General features: G+C 52.0%; 2 protein-coding genes across 5 annotated transcripts in view; both read right to left on the bottom strand.

Moving 5' to 3' along the window:
• The window catches only part of UAP1 (UDP-N-acetylglucosamine pyrophosphorylase 1), a 7,574-nt gene extending 6,723 nt beyond the window's left edge, over positions 1–851 (bottom strand). For all 3 annotated transcript variants that reach the window (XM_015615746.3, XM_033511467.1, XM_015615747.3), the window contains exons 1-2: positions 536–851; positions 255–459 (exon numbers count right to left, since the gene is read on the bottom strand). In XM_015615746.3, coding sequence (XP_015471232.1) covers positions 255–459; positions 536–845 — 515 coding nt within the window. In that variant the 5' untranslated portion in view covers positions 846–851. The remainder of the gene's footprint in view (positions 1–254; positions 460–535) is intronic.
• A 1,846-nt stretch (positions 852–2,697) lies between these two features.
• On the bottom strand, positions 2,698–16,869 carry UHMK1 (U2AF homology motif kinase 1). Of its 2 annotated transcripts, none has more exons than XM_033511466.1 (8): positions 16,841–16,869; positions 15,614–15,906; positions 12,796–12,987; positions 11,929–12,023; positions 10,970–11,046; positions 7,577–7,675; positions 6,636–6,724; positions 2,698–6,205 (listed from the first exon to the last, which is right to left on the bottom strand). In XM_033511466.1, exons 2-8 carry the CDS (start codon positions 15,779–15,781, stop codon positions 6,059–6,061), a joined length of 867 nt encoding a protein of 288 aa, XP_033367357.1. In that variant the 5' UTR covers positions 15,782–15,906; positions 16,841–16,869; the 3' UTR covers positions 2,698–6,058. The 2 variants fall into 2 exon arrangements, with proteins under 2 accessions (XP_033367357.1, XP_033367356.1); XM_033511465.1 differs by lacking the exon at positions 16,841–16,869 and adding an exon at positions 16,363–16,690.
• Between the last annotated feature and the right edge of the window lie 6 nt (positions 16,870–16,875).

Below are 16,875 nucleotides of genomic sequence, written 5' to 3'. Positions count from 1 at the left end.
GGGCTACCAAAGGGAACTGCACTAACCCAGGGGATCGAGGGCTACCAAAGGGAACTGCACTAACCCAGGCTAGCCTCGGGCTGCCAAAGGGAACTGCACTAACCCAGGCTAGCCTCGGGCTGCCAAAGGGAACTGCACCAACCCAGGGGATCGCGGGCTGCTGACACCCAGAGGGCTGTGCCGGTCCCCCGGGCCCTGATGCAGCGGTGCCAGCCGGGCACTGTCAGTCCTGTCCCCCCGAGGCCGTGGCTCACCAGGGGATGTGGCAGGGAGTGCCGTGCTGCTCCTCCGCCATCTGCTGCAGCCGCCGCAGGCGCTGGGCCTGGAGGTGGAAGAGGGTCTTGCGGGAGGGCAGCCCCACGTCGCACATGCCCTTGGGGTAGGGGACGCCGAGGCGGGTGCCCTGCCCGCCGGCCAGCAGCAGCGCGGCCACGCGGCTCGCCGCGATCTCCGCCAGCCCTGAGGGAGCAGACACGCGTGGGGCCCGCCGCTCCGGCTGCCCGCCGCGCCGAGCCCCGCCGCCCCGCGCACCTACCGCGGCTCTCCCAGCGCGGCACCAGCCCGCGGTCGCGGGAGGCGCTGCCCAGCACATCCCGCGGCACCGGCTCCATGCGCGCATCCAGCCCCGCCGCCGCCGCCGCTCCCGCCCCGCCGCCGTCCCCGCGGGCGCGGCGGAAGAAGCGGTTGATCTCGGCCACGTCCATGTGGCACAGCTCGGCCGCCAGCGCCCGGCGGGCCGCGCCATCCAGCTCGGGCCAGAAGCGCAGCACATGGTCCTGGCCGCCCGCCGCCAGCCGCTCCCGCAGCGCCGCCACCTCCCGCTCCTCAACCCCGGCCGCCTCCATCCCGCCCGCCGCCGCGGGGCCGCCGCCCCCGCCGCTTTTATACCGCTCGCCGGCCAATGGCCGGGCCCCGCATCACGTGGTGGCGCCGCTCGCCCAATGGGAGCCGGGGGAGGGGCGGAACCGCCCGCCCCCCTCGCGGCGCCGCCGCCAATGGGAGCGGCCGCTGCGGGGGCGCGCGCCGCTGGCTGCCATGGCAACGCGCGCCACGTCAGCGCGCGGCCCCGGCGGGCACGGAGGGGACGGAAAAAGGCCAAATCCACCCCAAAAGGCGGCGGCGATCCCCGGGGAGGAGGAGTCAGCCCGGCCCGGCCTCGGGGCGTCAGCAGCGATGACACACGCGCCGCTCCTGCCGTCATCGGGGTGGCGCGGCATGCCGGAATGACAGAACGTGCCGGACTGCAAGGGAGCCCCAGGGGCAGCGAGTGCAGCTCCCGGCCCTGCACGGACACCGCCAGGAGCCGCCCCCGGTGCCGGCACGGGGCAGCGTCAGCGAGCTGCAGGCAAAGCACCGCTCCCCCGGCGGGGATTGTGCAAGCCCAGCCTCTCCCGGGCAGGCTGTGCGTCAGCAGCCGGCCCATGGAGGACAGACAGCAGCATGGGGAGCCCTCAGGACAGCCCCGGGCCCATGGAGAACACAGCATGGGGAGCATTCAGGACAGCCCCAGGCCCATGGAGGACAGACAGCAGCATGGGGAGCCCTCAGGACAGCCCCGGGCCCATGGAGAACACAGCATGGGGAGCCCTCAGGACAGCCCCGGGCTCATGGAGGACAGACAGCAGCATGGGGAGCATTCAGGACAGCCCCAGGCCCATGGAGGACACAGCATGGGGAGCATTCAGGACAGCCCCAGGCCCATGGAGGACACAGCATGGGGAGCATTCAGGACAGCCCCAGGCCCTTGGAGGACAGACAGCAGCATGGGGAGGGCTCAGGACAGCCCCAGGGCCATGGAGGACAGACAGCAGCATGGGGAGCCCTCAGGACAGGGGTCCTATGGAGGACACAGCATGGGGAGGGCTCAGGACAGCCCCGGGCCCATGGAGGACACAGCATGGGGAGCTCTCAGGAGAGCCCCAGGCCCATGGAGGACAGACAGCAGCATGGGGAGGGCTCAGGACAGGAGGCCCATGGAGGACACAGCATGGAGAGCACTCAGGACAGCCCCAGGCTGAGTAAACGGCGCTGCCGCAGGAAGCCGAGCCCCCAGTGACCGGGAGGGGACACGCTGGGCTCCGGCCAGGCACAGAGGGGTGCAATCAGAGGAAAGGGAAGACTTTTCTTAGTGTCTTAATGGGAGTTGTAACAGTACAGAAATAATAGGGTAAATCACTCTTACTGCTCCCTGGCTGGAACGCTGTTGGCGTGACTCAAAATGTATTCCAAGATGATTTCCCGTACACATGTGTGCTAAGAGGGGTGGAGTGGGGAAGCAGAGTGGAGACAGCACATCCAGGCTCTGTGGAAATCCAGACAGGGAGGGTACTTTGCAGGTGATACTTTCCAGGGGTCCTTTGTGTATCAGGTCAGCCACAGGAGACAGAGATGTCCTGCTGCTGAGCCAACAGCTGTGGTGAAATCCCCCTCCGTAGATGAACCTGCTTCGTTAAAGCCCAATAATAATGTTAACAGCCCCCTCCATCCCACAGTTCCCCGCCTCCAAGCTACAACCACCCCTCACTGGAACTGGAAGGGGTTGTGACAGCCACGGTCACCAAGCACAAATGCCAGCGCTGCCACGGCTGGGTCCAGTCCTGTGTCCCCAGACCGAGGTCCTGGCGCTCAGTGACAGAGAACTTGCTCAGTTATGTGACATTTCAGTGTCCCACAAGAAGGGCACGCTGCACAACCACGTCGTACTGAAGCGTTGTTTATTGATCACCTGTATCAAGCACACATCTGCTCGGCAACGGTGCGTGACGGGATACAACAGTTGACATCGAACCCCAAGGGAGGCACGTGGTTACAGGATCCGGCACAGCACGAGGAGGTGTACTGAACCCTCTGGAAACAGCCTGGCTACAACACGGTGCTCAGGCTATGTTGTTACGAGGCTCAAGAGCAGTGAGAATAAAATTAGGAATACAGCTAAGACTGGAGCTGACTTGTGCTTTGGCCAGTGATTTAAACACCAGTTCCCCTGCGAATAGGGTATGTAGGTTGGTGCTACACCGAGGGTTATTGGGGGGGAGCAGCACAGACCAGGAAACCCAGCGAGCATCTGAGTGGAAAGCCTCAACACTCGTGCACCTCAAGCAGGCAGTAATCCCGAGATGAGGAAAGCCAGGCCCATCCCAGACACACCACGACAGATGTCTTAGACTGAATCGCCATGCACACTTCAGATACAATCCAGAGTTAAGGAACTCAAAGGTTTCAGCAGGGCTAAAACTTATGCCAAGACACCAAGAGGTCACTGAAACACCAGAGTGAGCTTCATCTTGATAGAAAAAGTCTTGGAAGGCAGAGGGTGAGGAATAACAATACAATGCTTCTAAACCTCCCTGTACCCCAGAGCCTGCAGAAGGGTGGATCCAGTGACAGGACAGAGATCAACATCTTCAACTCTTGCCAGGAGGAATATAAAGAAAAGCAGCTTTGGGGTTTTTACCCAGCTCAGTGTTCAAGCCTGGTCAATGAGCATCTGAAGAAAAATGTCTGGTAGCAGGAGTTTGCATCGTGAGGATTTATTTAGCCGCTCTTAAAGAAGCTGAACAAAACCTCAGCCAAACTCTGCTGGAAGAGCTGCCATGCTGCAGGAACAGGCTGTAGCTCCTCTATGAACATCAATCCTGGCACAGCTCTATCTTTAGTTGAAAGAATTCTGACTGAAAAAGTCATGCTTGAAAGATGACAGAGCAGCTCACAGTCCTCGACAAATGCATGTGAGAACCTTAAACACATTTTAGTTCCGTACCTGCATCCCAGCATGTCCCTGTCCCAGTGCTGCTGTAGGTGACAGACCTCACACCCTGCACCCAGGGGAGCTGGCACTCAGCAGGGCAGGAGCTCTGGGGGCTGCTCCTGCCAGCTCAGTGCTGCTGACACTCAACATCTGCAGGCCTGCACCAAAGTGCTTTGAGCGCTGGCTCATCCCACAGGGACAGCAGTATCACAGAGCTGAGGAGGTCAGCCAAGACCCAGCCACGCTTTAAACACTGCTCTCCACTCAGGAAAAACCCTCACCCAGTTCATCATTCAATTCCTCCCAGACTAAAAGGTGCTTCACCAAAAGGACAGTTCAGCTAAAAGCAATGAATCACACACCCCATCTATGCAAAGGCTGCTGAACAACTATGTACACCAAAGTAGCATCATTCCCAGAAAAATCTGATCAGCAAATCACACCTTAAAACTCATTGTGGGATTTTATTTTTTTTATCTTTCCCCTGGCAAGCCCACCATCTCAAAGGCAACAGAAGAATTCAGAGATTGGTCCTTTCTGAGGGAGTTTGGTACAGGCCACAGTAGACAGGACTATACACCAGCACAGAGAGCAACTCAGACTCATGAAATGCTACAGACATTGGATCTCCTGACACACCACGCACAGGGCAAAAAATCAACAGGAACTTTTTAAGTGCAGGATTCCAGCAAGTCCAGCATCAGCAAGATGCAAATGCTAAACTGCAAGGTAATTCAGGTATTATTCCAAGGAAGGTCAGGGATGGTTCAGGCAGCTGTCCCCAAGCATTTCATCTGAAGAATTCAGGAGGGCTTTCCTCCTCACTGAAACTGGGACCAAGACCACAAGCCAGAATACACTGGTGACTCTCTCTAAGCAGGGCTGTTTCACACTGTACCCAACAGGAGCAGAGTGCCCACCCTGTTGGGAGAGGCTCTGCTGGGTGCATGGGTCTGGAAATCCCTGGGAAACAGCCTGTGCCTGCCCCCTGGCAGCAGCTGACTGGAGCCACGGGAGCAGAGCGCGCTTTGGGGGGAAGTGATGCTGCTCACCACAGTGTCTTCCCCAAAGGCACGTGGCTGTTGTCCCTGACACTGTGAAAGACCTTCTCCTGGCCAGTCCAGTCTGATGACTGATTAAGCCCTTTCTGTACAGGATCTCAGATTGCCTCAAGCCCTTTTTGTAACCTATGAAGGACCAAAAGTGTCAGTGCTTCTAATCTACAAGTCTTAATGGGTTAATGCAAAACCAAAACGCACAACACAGAAAAGCCAAGCGTGGGACCTACAACGGACAAATATTTGCTCTTGTAAGACTCCCAAGGCAGGAGTCCTGCTGTGCCACAAAGAATACTGTGTGCTGTAGCACTCCTTTCCAAAAATATCGCTGAAAAGACGCTTACATATCACAGATGATTTGGCATCAGAGCTAGGGAGCATCAGTGCCAGCACAGGGCATGTGCTAGAAAGATGAATCCACATGGCACGGTTTTCACATCTACTCAGGCTACAAAGTGCTTACAGGTTGTGTTGGGACTGAGGCTGGCACTGCTCTGACCAGGTCTCCACCATCAGTCCCGGCCCACCCCAGGCACACAAGCAAGCTCAGCTCCCCACAGGCAGCATCATCCACACCTCACTGCCCAGCCCAGCATCAGCTGCATGGCTCTGCTCAGGTCACTATGTCAGGGTAACCCCACAGGCTCAGCAGATCCAATTTCATTGCCTCCCTCTGCTCTGTGTGAGGAGAAGACTCAAAAGTCCTCCTGGTCTGGTTTAGAGAGGATGGTGTTTCTGCTTCTTTATTTATAATAGGTATCAACAAAAAGCAGGCAAGCCTTCTTCTTCCTCCCCCAGCACTGGGGAGGAGTACCTGCGTTATAGGAAAGCTTAACAAAGAAATCCTCTCCCCAGAGCCAAGCCCAGAGCCAGGGCCAAGGCTTTGGTCTCACTTCCAATCAGCAAGAAGCCCTTTCCAGGATCTGCTCGGCCTCCCGGGCTCCCCGTGTCCCCACTGCTGCCAGCCCGGGCAGAGCCACACCCCCTGTAAATGAGCAAGCACAGCACACACACAAGCACACGCTGAAAGCGTCCCACCCTCCTCAGCACATCACAAAGCAGCAGTAAAGTTTCAAAGCCCATTCAAGTCCTTTGCATCCTCAGCACATCACAAAGCAGCAGTAAAGTTTCAAAGCCCATTCAAGTCCTTTGCACCTCTCCTTCACAGATGACTTCAGGGCTAGGAAGCTCTTTTGCACATTCAACATGTGAGGAAGAGGAGCAAGACAGCTCTCCTGATTGTTGCTACTGCCTACAGCAAGTTTTGGTACAGATATCCTCTCTTATAGGCACTCAGCGGGTAAAACGTAGCCACAACAAACTTGCCATCAAAAATCTTTCCAGTCAGCATTTTTTGGGCAGCTTTGGAATCACCAGCATTTGCATATTCAACAAAGACCTGAAAGAGAGAGAGAAGTAGGATTTGCAGTGCACCATGCCACTTGCCACCTCCCACCCCTGCAATGGGGGAAACCATTCCTAAGCAAATTATTCCCCTCCATCCTTGGCTGAGCAGAGAGCACTGGAGCTAAGAGTTGAGTCTCTAAACTGGGATTTTCTGCTTCTTGGTAAGGTGGGAGAAAGTATGCTGCTGGTCTACACCCTCAACAATTCCTCTCCCACCAACTGGCTTCTCCCCTTCATTCCTTCCATCCTTCCACCTCCCAGGTTAGGTAACCTTACATAACCAGAAGGAACCTGTGCTGTCCTTCAAAACAGCCATTTATTTTTAGCACTGCCATCAGCCAGATTTCCAGGCACTGAGCAGCAGTCCTGCAGCACGTGGAATGTACGTGGGAACACACAGCTCCTTCCCTGCATTCACTTACTTGGCCTTTACCAGGATTCTCCTTTGGGATAAGCAAGGAAACCACCGCCCCGTATTTCTGACACTCCTCCCTTATGTCTTCCAGGATATCTGGGAAAGGAAAGAGCTGGTTGTCTTTCACTTTGCAAACTAGGGTGAGCCAAGAGACAAGTGAAGGAGAGATGAACACAGCAAGAACACCTGGACAACAAACATTCCTTTCCACTCAATTTAAAATAAACACAGCAGAAGCTGACACTGCTTAGTGGCCACATAATGAGATGGAAGTGCCTGAACTGAGGCTCAGGAACAGAGACCTGCAGGCAGTGAACCTCCAGCAGCAGGTTCCAGTAGCTAAAACATTGTGGATTTAGGAGTGCCTGATGTGGCACTTGGAGAAGGGGAACTAAAGGAGCTGGCACAAACCCTTCTTTGTGTGAGCAGAACTCAGCCTTTCAGCTTGTGTCCCCAGAGCTCTCTCGTTTGTGCTGCTCACAAGGATTTGACAGCAAGAGAAATGCAAATCCCACCACCACGCCTGCCATGCACCAGGATGGCAGTGAGGTAACTCAGTTCCAGTGAGACACTTTAGTTCTCTGCTGAGATCCTGGATAAGTTCATTAGCAAATTTTTAAGGATCTGTGCTATTGGGCTTCAGAGTCCTGTACATATCCAGCAGAAGCACAAACACCTTGTGAATTTGGTGGGCATCTAACCAAAGAAGAAATTTTATTTATTTATTTATGTTAAATCTGTGATCCTTCAAGAATTCCCTACAAGCTCTGCTTTGTCTCTCAGTCTATTCTCTGTTGGTGCAGTTGACCCCTTGCAACCAAAGCTCAGCTGGGCACTCCATTTGCTGTTCTTGTGCCCATTAACTGCTCACCTGCCTGCTCTCACATCCCCAGAGCCACAGAAAACAGAGGCTGTAAGACAACACTGCTGTAAGGAAATTGCACCTACCTTCATACTCTTCTTCACACTGCAGAGAAGCATCACTTAGAACATTTAGCAGCCTCAGCACAGGTGTGGGGAGCATCACCAGATCTTCAATATGGGGAGCTGTTTGACACCCACAGAATTAAAGAAACAATGTCAAAGGAACAAGCAAACAGGAAGCTGACTCAATATGCACTGTGATACTCAAGCACTTACTCCTCTTTGCAGTAGTTTTGCTTCCCTCCACTATTTACTGCATTTATAGTCAGAAATCTCCATTCCTATCTTATCTTTACTTGGACTCTTCCAAAGGGTTCAGCGCACTCTGCAATTATTCTGAGGCCAGCATCTGAAATTGCTTTTCAAATTAAGGCTAGAATTGTGTCTGCTTAGCCCAGTCTCAGAAACTGATGTGACCTCAAGAACCATGCTGATTGAACAAAGTACCCCATCTACATGGAGATGTGAGAAGATCAAAGGAATACTCTGCAACTGCCTCTCCCATCACTGCTCCCAGACAGGCTGAAAACAGGCTGGCCAGCTTCCCTAATTCAGCTGTTCTCAGATCTCCTTAGAATATCTTTTAGATCTTCCCTGAACACCATATAAACCCTCCTCCCCCCAAAATCCAACTGCAATCCACTGCTTTGAAGACCACCATTCTTAAGCTACTTGAACAGTGCAGTGCTGTAGAATCAGGCACAGCCACAAGGTGTGTGAGCAGTGATCCTGTGAAGATTCCCAGGAGCAGAAATAAAACCCTTTGGGTGCTGGACATGGGGCCCTTGGCTCTAGAAAACAAGCAGCTCCAGGATGGCCTGGAGCAGGGCAGCATAGATGCCACTGTGGGAGAAGACAACAGTCAAGGAGAAAAGGCCAATGAAAGCTGGGAGAGTCACGTTCTGAGGATAATCAGTCCTCTGGAAACTCAAAACCACAGGGACAGTGTCCCTTCTGCAGGAAAAAATGCTTGATTTTGTGTTCCTGTACACTAGTGACAGGCCATTACTGGATTTAAGATCTGGGCACCCAAGTTGCAGTACTTGGAGAGTGTTAATGTGTTTATTTGTTTTGGCAGCTACAGCAGCTGAACACAATAGCAGGACCTCACAGCTCTGCCACTTGACAGTGAGGGGAGAGAAAAGGGAAATGGCTTCATGTCTCCAGTCTGAGCCTTCTGACCAGGGCTGCAAAGTGAGCTGTTATTTCCTAGGAAATACGTTTCCCAGCTAAGCTCACAGTGCCTGTGGGGGAGCTGACATCTCTGCCAGGCACAGTCAGATGTTGATCTCACAGTGCAAGAAGAGATGCAAGGCAAGCACAGATGCTGTAAATCTCCTGCCTGTCATGGAAGAGCCCTTATGAAAAGCTCAGTGAAAGGCCTTATCAGTACAGATGATGCCCAGACAGCTCTCAGGGACAGCCCTTTGAGGAAAGGCATGTTCCAGCTCCTACTGCACCTCTAGGACTATTCTTCCATAGGACTATTTGTAACCAAATATTATTGGTCAGATGATCAGATGAACTGAAGACTGAAAGAACATTTAAGTGTCACCATGGTCTTATATGCCACCTCTTTTATTTGCAGAATCATAGACTTGTTTAGATTGGAAAAGACCTTTTAAATGATGAACTCCAACCTGGCATGGCCAAGCCCACCACTAAACAATGTTCCCAGGTACCACATCTACACATTTTTAATGGGCACAGTGACTCCACCACTTCCCTGGGCAGGCTGTTCCAATGTTTGACAATCCTTTTGCTGAAGAAATTTCTCCTAAGAACCAATCTAAACCTCCTCTGGTGCAACCTGAGGCTGTTTCTTCTTCGTCCTGTCACTTGCTACCTGGGAGAAAAGACAGACACTAAAGTAAACCTGTCCTTCATTTCACATGTCTTTTTCTAGAGAGGGAGACAAACCAACCCCTAGAACTCAGAGACACCTGGTCTCCTTGTGCCCAAGTGACAAATACATTTCTGGCAATCCCCCTCTGCCCTAGGAGGCACTTTCTGCCCAGCTCCTCTGCTCCTCTGCAAATGCCAGGTGACACCAACCACACTGACAGCACAGGAAAGGACTGGATGAACTGGAAAGACAAGACTTAGCTGTAAATGACAAGGAAAGCTATTCTCAGCTGTCTTTGCTCTAAACAGAAAAGCCGTGTCCAAGTGAAAGGCAATGCCAGATCATTTTCTGACTTGCTGGGAAAGCAGCAGTAAATGCTTCTTTGTGCAGACAAGCGTATGTGCAAGTCTGGCAAAGAAAAGAAGCAGCAAAGAGACCTCAGAAAAATGGAAGCTGTTATATAAACTCGGAGCAGTAGCCACAGAAGCACCTTCCTTGGTACACTTAGAGGTCTGTGTGTTTAAAACCAGCCCAGAAAGCACTGCCAACATACAATTCCCTCTGCTCCAAAGCACTGCTGGCTGCAAGGCTCAGCCAGGGAAGGCAGCTTTGATTAGAACAGCTTCTGAGACACAAGTGAAGTTTGAACACAGGAATGAGTTTGTTACCTTTGCCTAACATACAGAAATATCAGAATCTATAAGGAGCAATACTTAACAATGTTTGCTGCAAGGTAACCAAGGAGCTTAAGAAAAGCAGGGCCAAGATTCAAGGGGAAATGCTAGCTCAGCCTGAAGCATTAATTTATGCAGCAGAACACCTCACTGCTGCTCTTGAGAGCAGACAAGCTCTGGAGAATGCTACTGAGTTGCATTTGGAAGAGAACACAGGGACTGACACAAACAGGGAGGTGTTAGCCCACCTTTGCTGACTGCCTGCAAAGCACATGGGGAGATCTTGAGGAAAGACATTAAAATAAATTTAATCAAATTAAAAGACATTGCATTAAATCAAAGGGACAGCACCAGATGAGAGTGCCATCTGTCCATGGCCTGCCACTGTAGGCCAGTCCCTGCAGAAACAGGCTCACACCACAGACACACTGGGACTATGTGACCTGTGCAGAGGCAGCAGCAGATGCCATCCCCAGCCACTGCCCAAGGAGTTCACATTCCTGGTGATTTCTGAACTGGGAAACACTTGCTGTAAGAAAACCCACCCACTCACCATAAACAGCACTGCACTCTTCAAAAGCACCTCAACAGCCAGAATGTTAGGTAAATATCCTGGTTATTTCTGTGTCCTCAGATGAATGCTGCTGCCAGTACACTCTTGGGGGCAGACTTTAATCAGAGTCCAGCTAGGAAAAAGGGACAGCCTGTGGGGCTGGAGGAGTAGGGCAGCTCTGAGAGCACAGGCATCACTCTGACCTCCCTCCTGTGGTGCCATGGAGAGCTGGCAAGTGGCACTGAGGAGCAGCAATGAGACCAGACCAAGAAACAACAGTTAATTGCCCTCTGTGCTGCTTCCAGGACATGCTGAGAGAATCCTGAGCAGGGGCCACAGCTTACCAAAGGGAATGCTGAAGAATGGGCTGCATAAAGCCTTCTCAGCAGAGGCTCGTTTTCCTTGGTCACAATGAAGCATGCTGCAAGAGAAGACACTTTATGTTCATGCATGCCACATTCCTGCACTGACACATCCCACTCAGGCAGAAGTTAGCACAGAGGAACACCCTAACTTCGGGGTGGTTATGGTACAAGGAGAAGAGTGGGACAGCTGAAGGATGCATTTTGGGTAGATGGCAAAGCAAGCTTTCCTTCTTGATGTCTCTCAGCACCAAATAATGGAAATTGCTCACTTACAAGCCTACAAGGAACACAGCATGTTCCACATCCTCAGGCCATTCATCCCATGTTTCAGGCATACATGCAGTCTTATGAGAGTGATCACACACTGATCTCTTCACAGATAGGATTCAAAGCAGCTAATAACCCAGAGCATGCCTGAGAATATCCCTAACTTGGCTTTACCAGGGGCTCCCAATGCTATTTCTGCCAAGTTGTGTCCTCATTCCCTCTGTAGCCTCAGAGCACAGTCACAGGACAGTGAAAACAATCCCCCTTGGCAGACTCCTCAGGAGAGCTGCAAAAGTGCCTTTGAATCTTGGCAGCAGTGGAGAGCAGCACTTTCTGCCCCCTCCCTCATTTTTATGGTAAGAATCTCCAAAAGCAGCAAAATCTGCAGTTTTCTCCAAATACAATCTGCTGCCAGTGCAAAGCACTGAAACAGCAAATGATCAGCATCATGACTGATACTCTCTCTGTGCTTACTCCAAACTGTGCCAAAATCTGAGGAACTGAAGCATCTCTGCTAATGCTTGCACTTGTTACCAGCAGAGTGGGAGATTAAAAAAAAATTAAAAAAAAAAGAAAAGGAAGTGTTAGGTGTGAGCTCTGAGCTGCTAAGAGCAAGGCTTGTCTTTGCAGAGCACATCTTTAAGCAACAGTTATGAATTATGTGACAGTACCTTTTGATAAGGTCTCTGAGGTGATAAGCTGGAATGGCTGAATTAACCACCCCCTCACTGGAAAATATGCGATCGATGATGGCAGAACTGTTTGTCTGGAAAGAAAGAAACAGTGGTTAGGGAGGTAAAAACCAGACTGAGCCAAGCTTGCAACATCTGATGGCTTTCCAGAGTGGATGCAGAGGGCTGTGCTTCTCTGGGCTTTTGTGAGAGATCCCCAATGCCCAAGCCTCACATGTTAAACTAGCAGGCTCACATCAAATTCACTTTTTCCCATTTGCCAGCAAAAGCTGGATATTCCCACGTGTGGGAAACTTCTCTGTTACTGTGGAGATCGTGGTGCTGAAAGGATACTCTTTCTGGGAAGGGGAACACAGAAAGTTACTTCACACAGAACAGAGGTCAGGCTCCAAGGCTCACAATACAGAGCTTTCCCCTTCTCAGGATACAGACTTACAAGAAGAAATTACCCCAAATCACAGCTAACATTACACTAAACCCAGCAAATAATTCCTCTGTCACTGTGCTGCTGAACTAGCTGACAGCCATCAGCCACTGACTTTGTTCTTCCTCCTATGCCACAACTACAGCCAGCACAGTTTGCTCACCCAATGTAGGCAAGGCACAGGCTCCAAACAGAGACTTCTGGAACACTCCTATTTCAGTAACCTGAACACAAGGAGCATTCAGACATGCCAGTCCCACGGGGAAGGTAGGTCTTTAAGGCTCAGGAATCTTAATTCTCAAGGCAATAGGATTACATAAACATCCTGGAAACACAACCTAGTTGCCAGGTGCTGCCTCACAAATCCAGATTATGAACAAGAAGCAGAAGGATTCATTTGGTGCAAGCAAGAGCTGTCTCACCTTCCATTCCTGAGATTGGACTGTATGTTTCAGTTTCATTCCTGAGAACATTTCCAGTAAAACGATTCCCAGACTCCACAGATCCACAGCAGAGGTGCACTCTGTCTCACTCTGGAGCCCTGCCTGTGCCAGGCAGTTCTGCAGTTCTGCCTCTGGAGCCCGATACCCGTCTGTTTGAATGTATTTCACATCCTACAGGAGACCAAGCACACAGAAAAAGTTGATTTTCCACACTCAGGTTCTCCACTCTATCCTTAAATCAGTTCTGATATCCTTCCACAGGGGTCCCCAAAACACCATTGCTAAATTGACAGAAAGCTTTGTAGAGCCAGCTGTGCAAGGCAGGCAGTTCACCTCCCCATACTGCTGTGCTGAGGGAACAGCAGGACTGTCTGGAAGAAAAACATCTCCCAGCAAAACAGCACTACCATCTGACCTCAGCCAGACAGCACTGCTGGGAGGAGGGGGCTGGATGTCCCTGTGCACTGGCCCTTTAACCTCTCCCACATGCACACCATGCTAGAAATTTTGGGCTAAGGGCTGAGCAGCCACAGTTCTCTCCCACATCACCTGCCTGAGAGCACAGACAGCCCTGTCTGAGCACTGAGCATCACGAGCTGCTGCCATTATCCAGGTGCTGATGTTCTCTGGAAGCAGGCAGCTAAAATGCTCAGACAAGGAAATCATCAAAGGCACTTCCCATGCACCTCTCCCATCTCCCCTTGAAGCCTCAAGTGCTGCAGCAATCAGTACCTGCCCAGCTGCCAGGGCTGCCTGCTCCAAAGAACACAGGGAATTGGAGAATCACACAAGTACTGGCTGGAGGGGCTGCTCTGAAGGCTCCAGGCAATACCTGCTCAGTCAGATGTGCCTTTGTCAGCCAAGTTTTCTCAGTGTCCAAAGACAAACTGCATGCTGGCCTTTTTAACACGTGGGGGCTTATTTTAGATACACTGATGCAACTCCAGGAATGACAGAAGAATATGCAAGCCTACTTCCTCCTGGATAAGGCACAGGATTAGGAATTCTCACCAGGAGAATATACTCAGACCAAGATTATGTGGTTCCCTGACTGAAAATAAAGTTTACAGAAGACATCTTCCAGCAACAGAGCTCAAAAGTGGTTTATGAGCTTAAGAATGATACACAAACTGCTCACCCATGTCCCTGCTGCTATCAGTGGGGAGCAGAACCTCCAGCATGGCAATAGCAGCAGCTTGGCAGGCCCCCAGACAACATTTACAGATAGAGAAAGCACTGTGGTCAGTGGCACCAGCAAAAAGAGCGAGGAGGAATTTCACTCCTACCACCTAAAGCATTTTGAGAGCTGTAAGTGGGTGAGACCTTGCTCTGTGTACAACCATTCCCTGTTACACAGCAATAGCAGGAAATTCTGTGTAAGGATAAGCTTGGCAGGGCTGTCATAAATAAAAGTAGCGTGGTCTTGGACTGAGATAAGGAAATTATGCACAAAGGCTGTGGCCCAAGGCAGGGGTGGGGACGGCACACTGGTACCTGGTGCATATTCAAAACAAGGTCACAAGGTTCACCCATACAACCAGTGTGTTTCTGAGAAAGGGCAAAGGAAACTCAGCCCAAAGAAAGCAGACTGGAAGAAACCATGGAAGCAAATAAAACACCCCATCAACTATTATGAGGCAACTCACACAGCAAGCAGCAAAACACAGACCTGAATTAAATAAAAATATCTGCATTAGACACAGGACACCAGGAGAGTGTATTTTGCTGATAGACAGCAACAGATTACCACCAGAAACTCAGCCAAGAATGTGGGAGAACTGAAGACAACACGGGGGAGTTAAGAAGTCCAAACATTAAAAGCAACTCCTGTACCAAAGAATTCAGAGAGAGGTCACCCACACAACCCTCTGACACTCACAATCAGTGGGCTGCACTGTCAGTACCAGGTAAACCAGTAAAAAAGTACATAAATTTAAAACTGCTAAGTGAGTAAAGTGCGTGGAATAGGGACAAACCAGGACACTGTAGGAAGGCACAGAAAAATTTACCATCCATCACCCAGTGATTAAAGGCAAGTGTGCTACAAGGTTACCTGATGGGAAAGCTTTACTGAGATTCCTCACAGGCTGCTAGTGAGAGAGGGAGGAGTGAAAGGAAGCTCTCTGCTTCCATCAGAAGCCATGGAAAAGAACAGAATGGACAAGGACAAACAACTCAGTATCCTCAAAGCAAAAATGACAGCAAGAAGACTGAGCAGGAGACCAGCAAATGGGACAGAGAGGAGAACAGGCAGAGATTGTCTGTGTCAGTAAAGAACACACACTGCCCACCCAGGACCAGACTATGGATTTGTGTGGGAAATAAACATCCAGACTTCCTGAGGAAGAGAGGCTGCTGAAGATAGGGTGAAAGTAAAGGCGAGCACAAGGACGCTGCCAGAGATAACACTCTTGGCTGGGGAGGCTGATGGCAAAGCCTGGATTACTACTACACATAATAAGGGATGATAAAAAGGAATTCTGCATCTCTGGGTGCTCCCACTCATCTGACCACATGAAAACTAGCAAACTTTCCAGGAAGCTGAGACACTACTTCTCTCAGTGCATCATTAACATTGGAATTTGTAACACAAAGACTAAGACATCAACAGAAACCAGAGACATGCAAGGAGAATGGGAACACAGCTTTGGTGTCTGAGGCAGACAACATTTTAACCTTTTCAAGTAAACCCTCAGCACCAGCTCAGCTCCTGCTCTGATCAGCCCACTTGGAAAACATCACAGGGCCACACAACTCAACACAGAGCCATCTGCCTCAAGAGTAGCACATTCCAAACCTGATTCCCCTCCTTGAAGCTAAGTCCAAAGTCAATGAGCTTAAAGCACTCCTCCTCTGCGCTCCACAGGATGTTTCGTGGCTTGAGGTCTGCGTGCACGTAGCCTTTGTGGTGCAGGAAAGCCAGGGCCTCCAGGACATCTCGGGCGCAGTGCTGGATCATCCACATGGAGCAGCCCTGGTTGCTGGAGTGCAGCAGCAGCTCAGACACGCTGATGTCCAGCAGCTCCAGCAGCAGACAGCGAGACGGGCCGTTGGCAGAGTAGTGGTTGGTGAACACGCCGTAGAGCGTCACTACAACGAGACACGGGGACAGGTAAGGAGCGCGTGGCCAGCACCTCCCACGCTGCACACCACAAAAGCTGTGGCAGGCAGCTCAGATGTTTTTGGAACGGGTGATGTTCAGAGAGACGGAGAACCAGGGAGGAAGCAGCAAGGGAAAACCAGCCATGTCACCCCTAGGAGCTCTGGACAGGCTGGTCTCACAACACTCCCCAGGCTCTGCTGAGGTGACAGGGCCGAGCACTCCTGCTCAGGACAGTCCCTGCAGCATGGACAAGCACATCCCAATGGGCAAACTGGACAAAGGGCCACTCTTTAGAGACGAGTCAACCTCATCCCGGGACAAACTCTGCAGATGGGGGACCCATGTGCTGTGTGGGCATCTAGGCACACTATGGCATTAAAAACCATTTCACAGCGACAAAAAGTTATCAATGACGGGTGAACTTCGGCACTTCCCGCAATCACCTCTGACACACAGGCTTCCTCCCTTCCCAGGCTCATTCCCACCCACGAAGGCAGCCCAGAAGCTGCAGCCCGGTGGGAACACATTGCGCCACTGCTGTCCCGCAGTGAACACAGTCCTGGCCGGGGCTCTGGCACCCTGCCCAAAGGAGGCTCCGGGGTGCCCTGCCCGCAGTGACCCGCCCTGCCCGTCTCCCTGCGGGATGTCACCTGCAGATCCCCCACCCGGGAGCACCCGCTGCAGGGAAGCTGCTCCGGGGTGCCCAGGCTCGGAGCCCCCCAGTCCGCCCCAGGGGTGCCAATCCCAGCGGCACATCGGCCTGGGCTGTATTCCCAAAGGCGCCGGAGCTCCCTTCCCTGCCTGAAAGGGTGGCTTGGAGACACGGGTTTGGCAGGGGGAGGCAGCGCTGGGGGGACAGAGGGTGCCCGGGAAGGGCTGTCTGGGGTCGGGGAGGGCGCAGGGGTGCGGGGGTGCCGTTACCGATGTTGCGGTGCCCGCGGAGCTGCTCGAGCGCG

Source organism: Parus major, unplaced genomic scaffold, assembly GCF_001522545.3.
Source record: "Parus major isolate Abel unplaced genomic scaffold, Parus_major1.1 Scaffold246, whole genome shotgun sequence".
NCBI lineage: Eukaryota > Metazoa > Chordata > Aves > Passeriformes > Paridae > Parus > Parus major.
This window is presented reverse-complemented; position numbering and strand designations above follow the sequence as displayed.

What these genes read in the sequence shown, in the direction of transcription:
- UHMK1 (XM_033511465.1), bottom strand. Translation starts at nt 16,675, where the DNA reads ATGTGCCGCTGGGATTGGCACCCCTGGGGCGGACTGGGGGGCTCCGAG. An exon ending in CTCAGAGACCTTATCAAAAG is followed by an intron (nt 11,047 to 11,928) that starts GTACTGTCACAT and finishes CTTCTCTTGCAG; the next exon opens with CATGCTTCATTGTGACCAAG. An exon ending in GTGTGAAGAAGAGTATGAAG is followed by an intron (nt 6,725 to 7,576) that starts GTAGGTGCAATT and finishes TTCCTTTCCCAG; the next exon opens with ATATCCTGGAAGACATAAGG.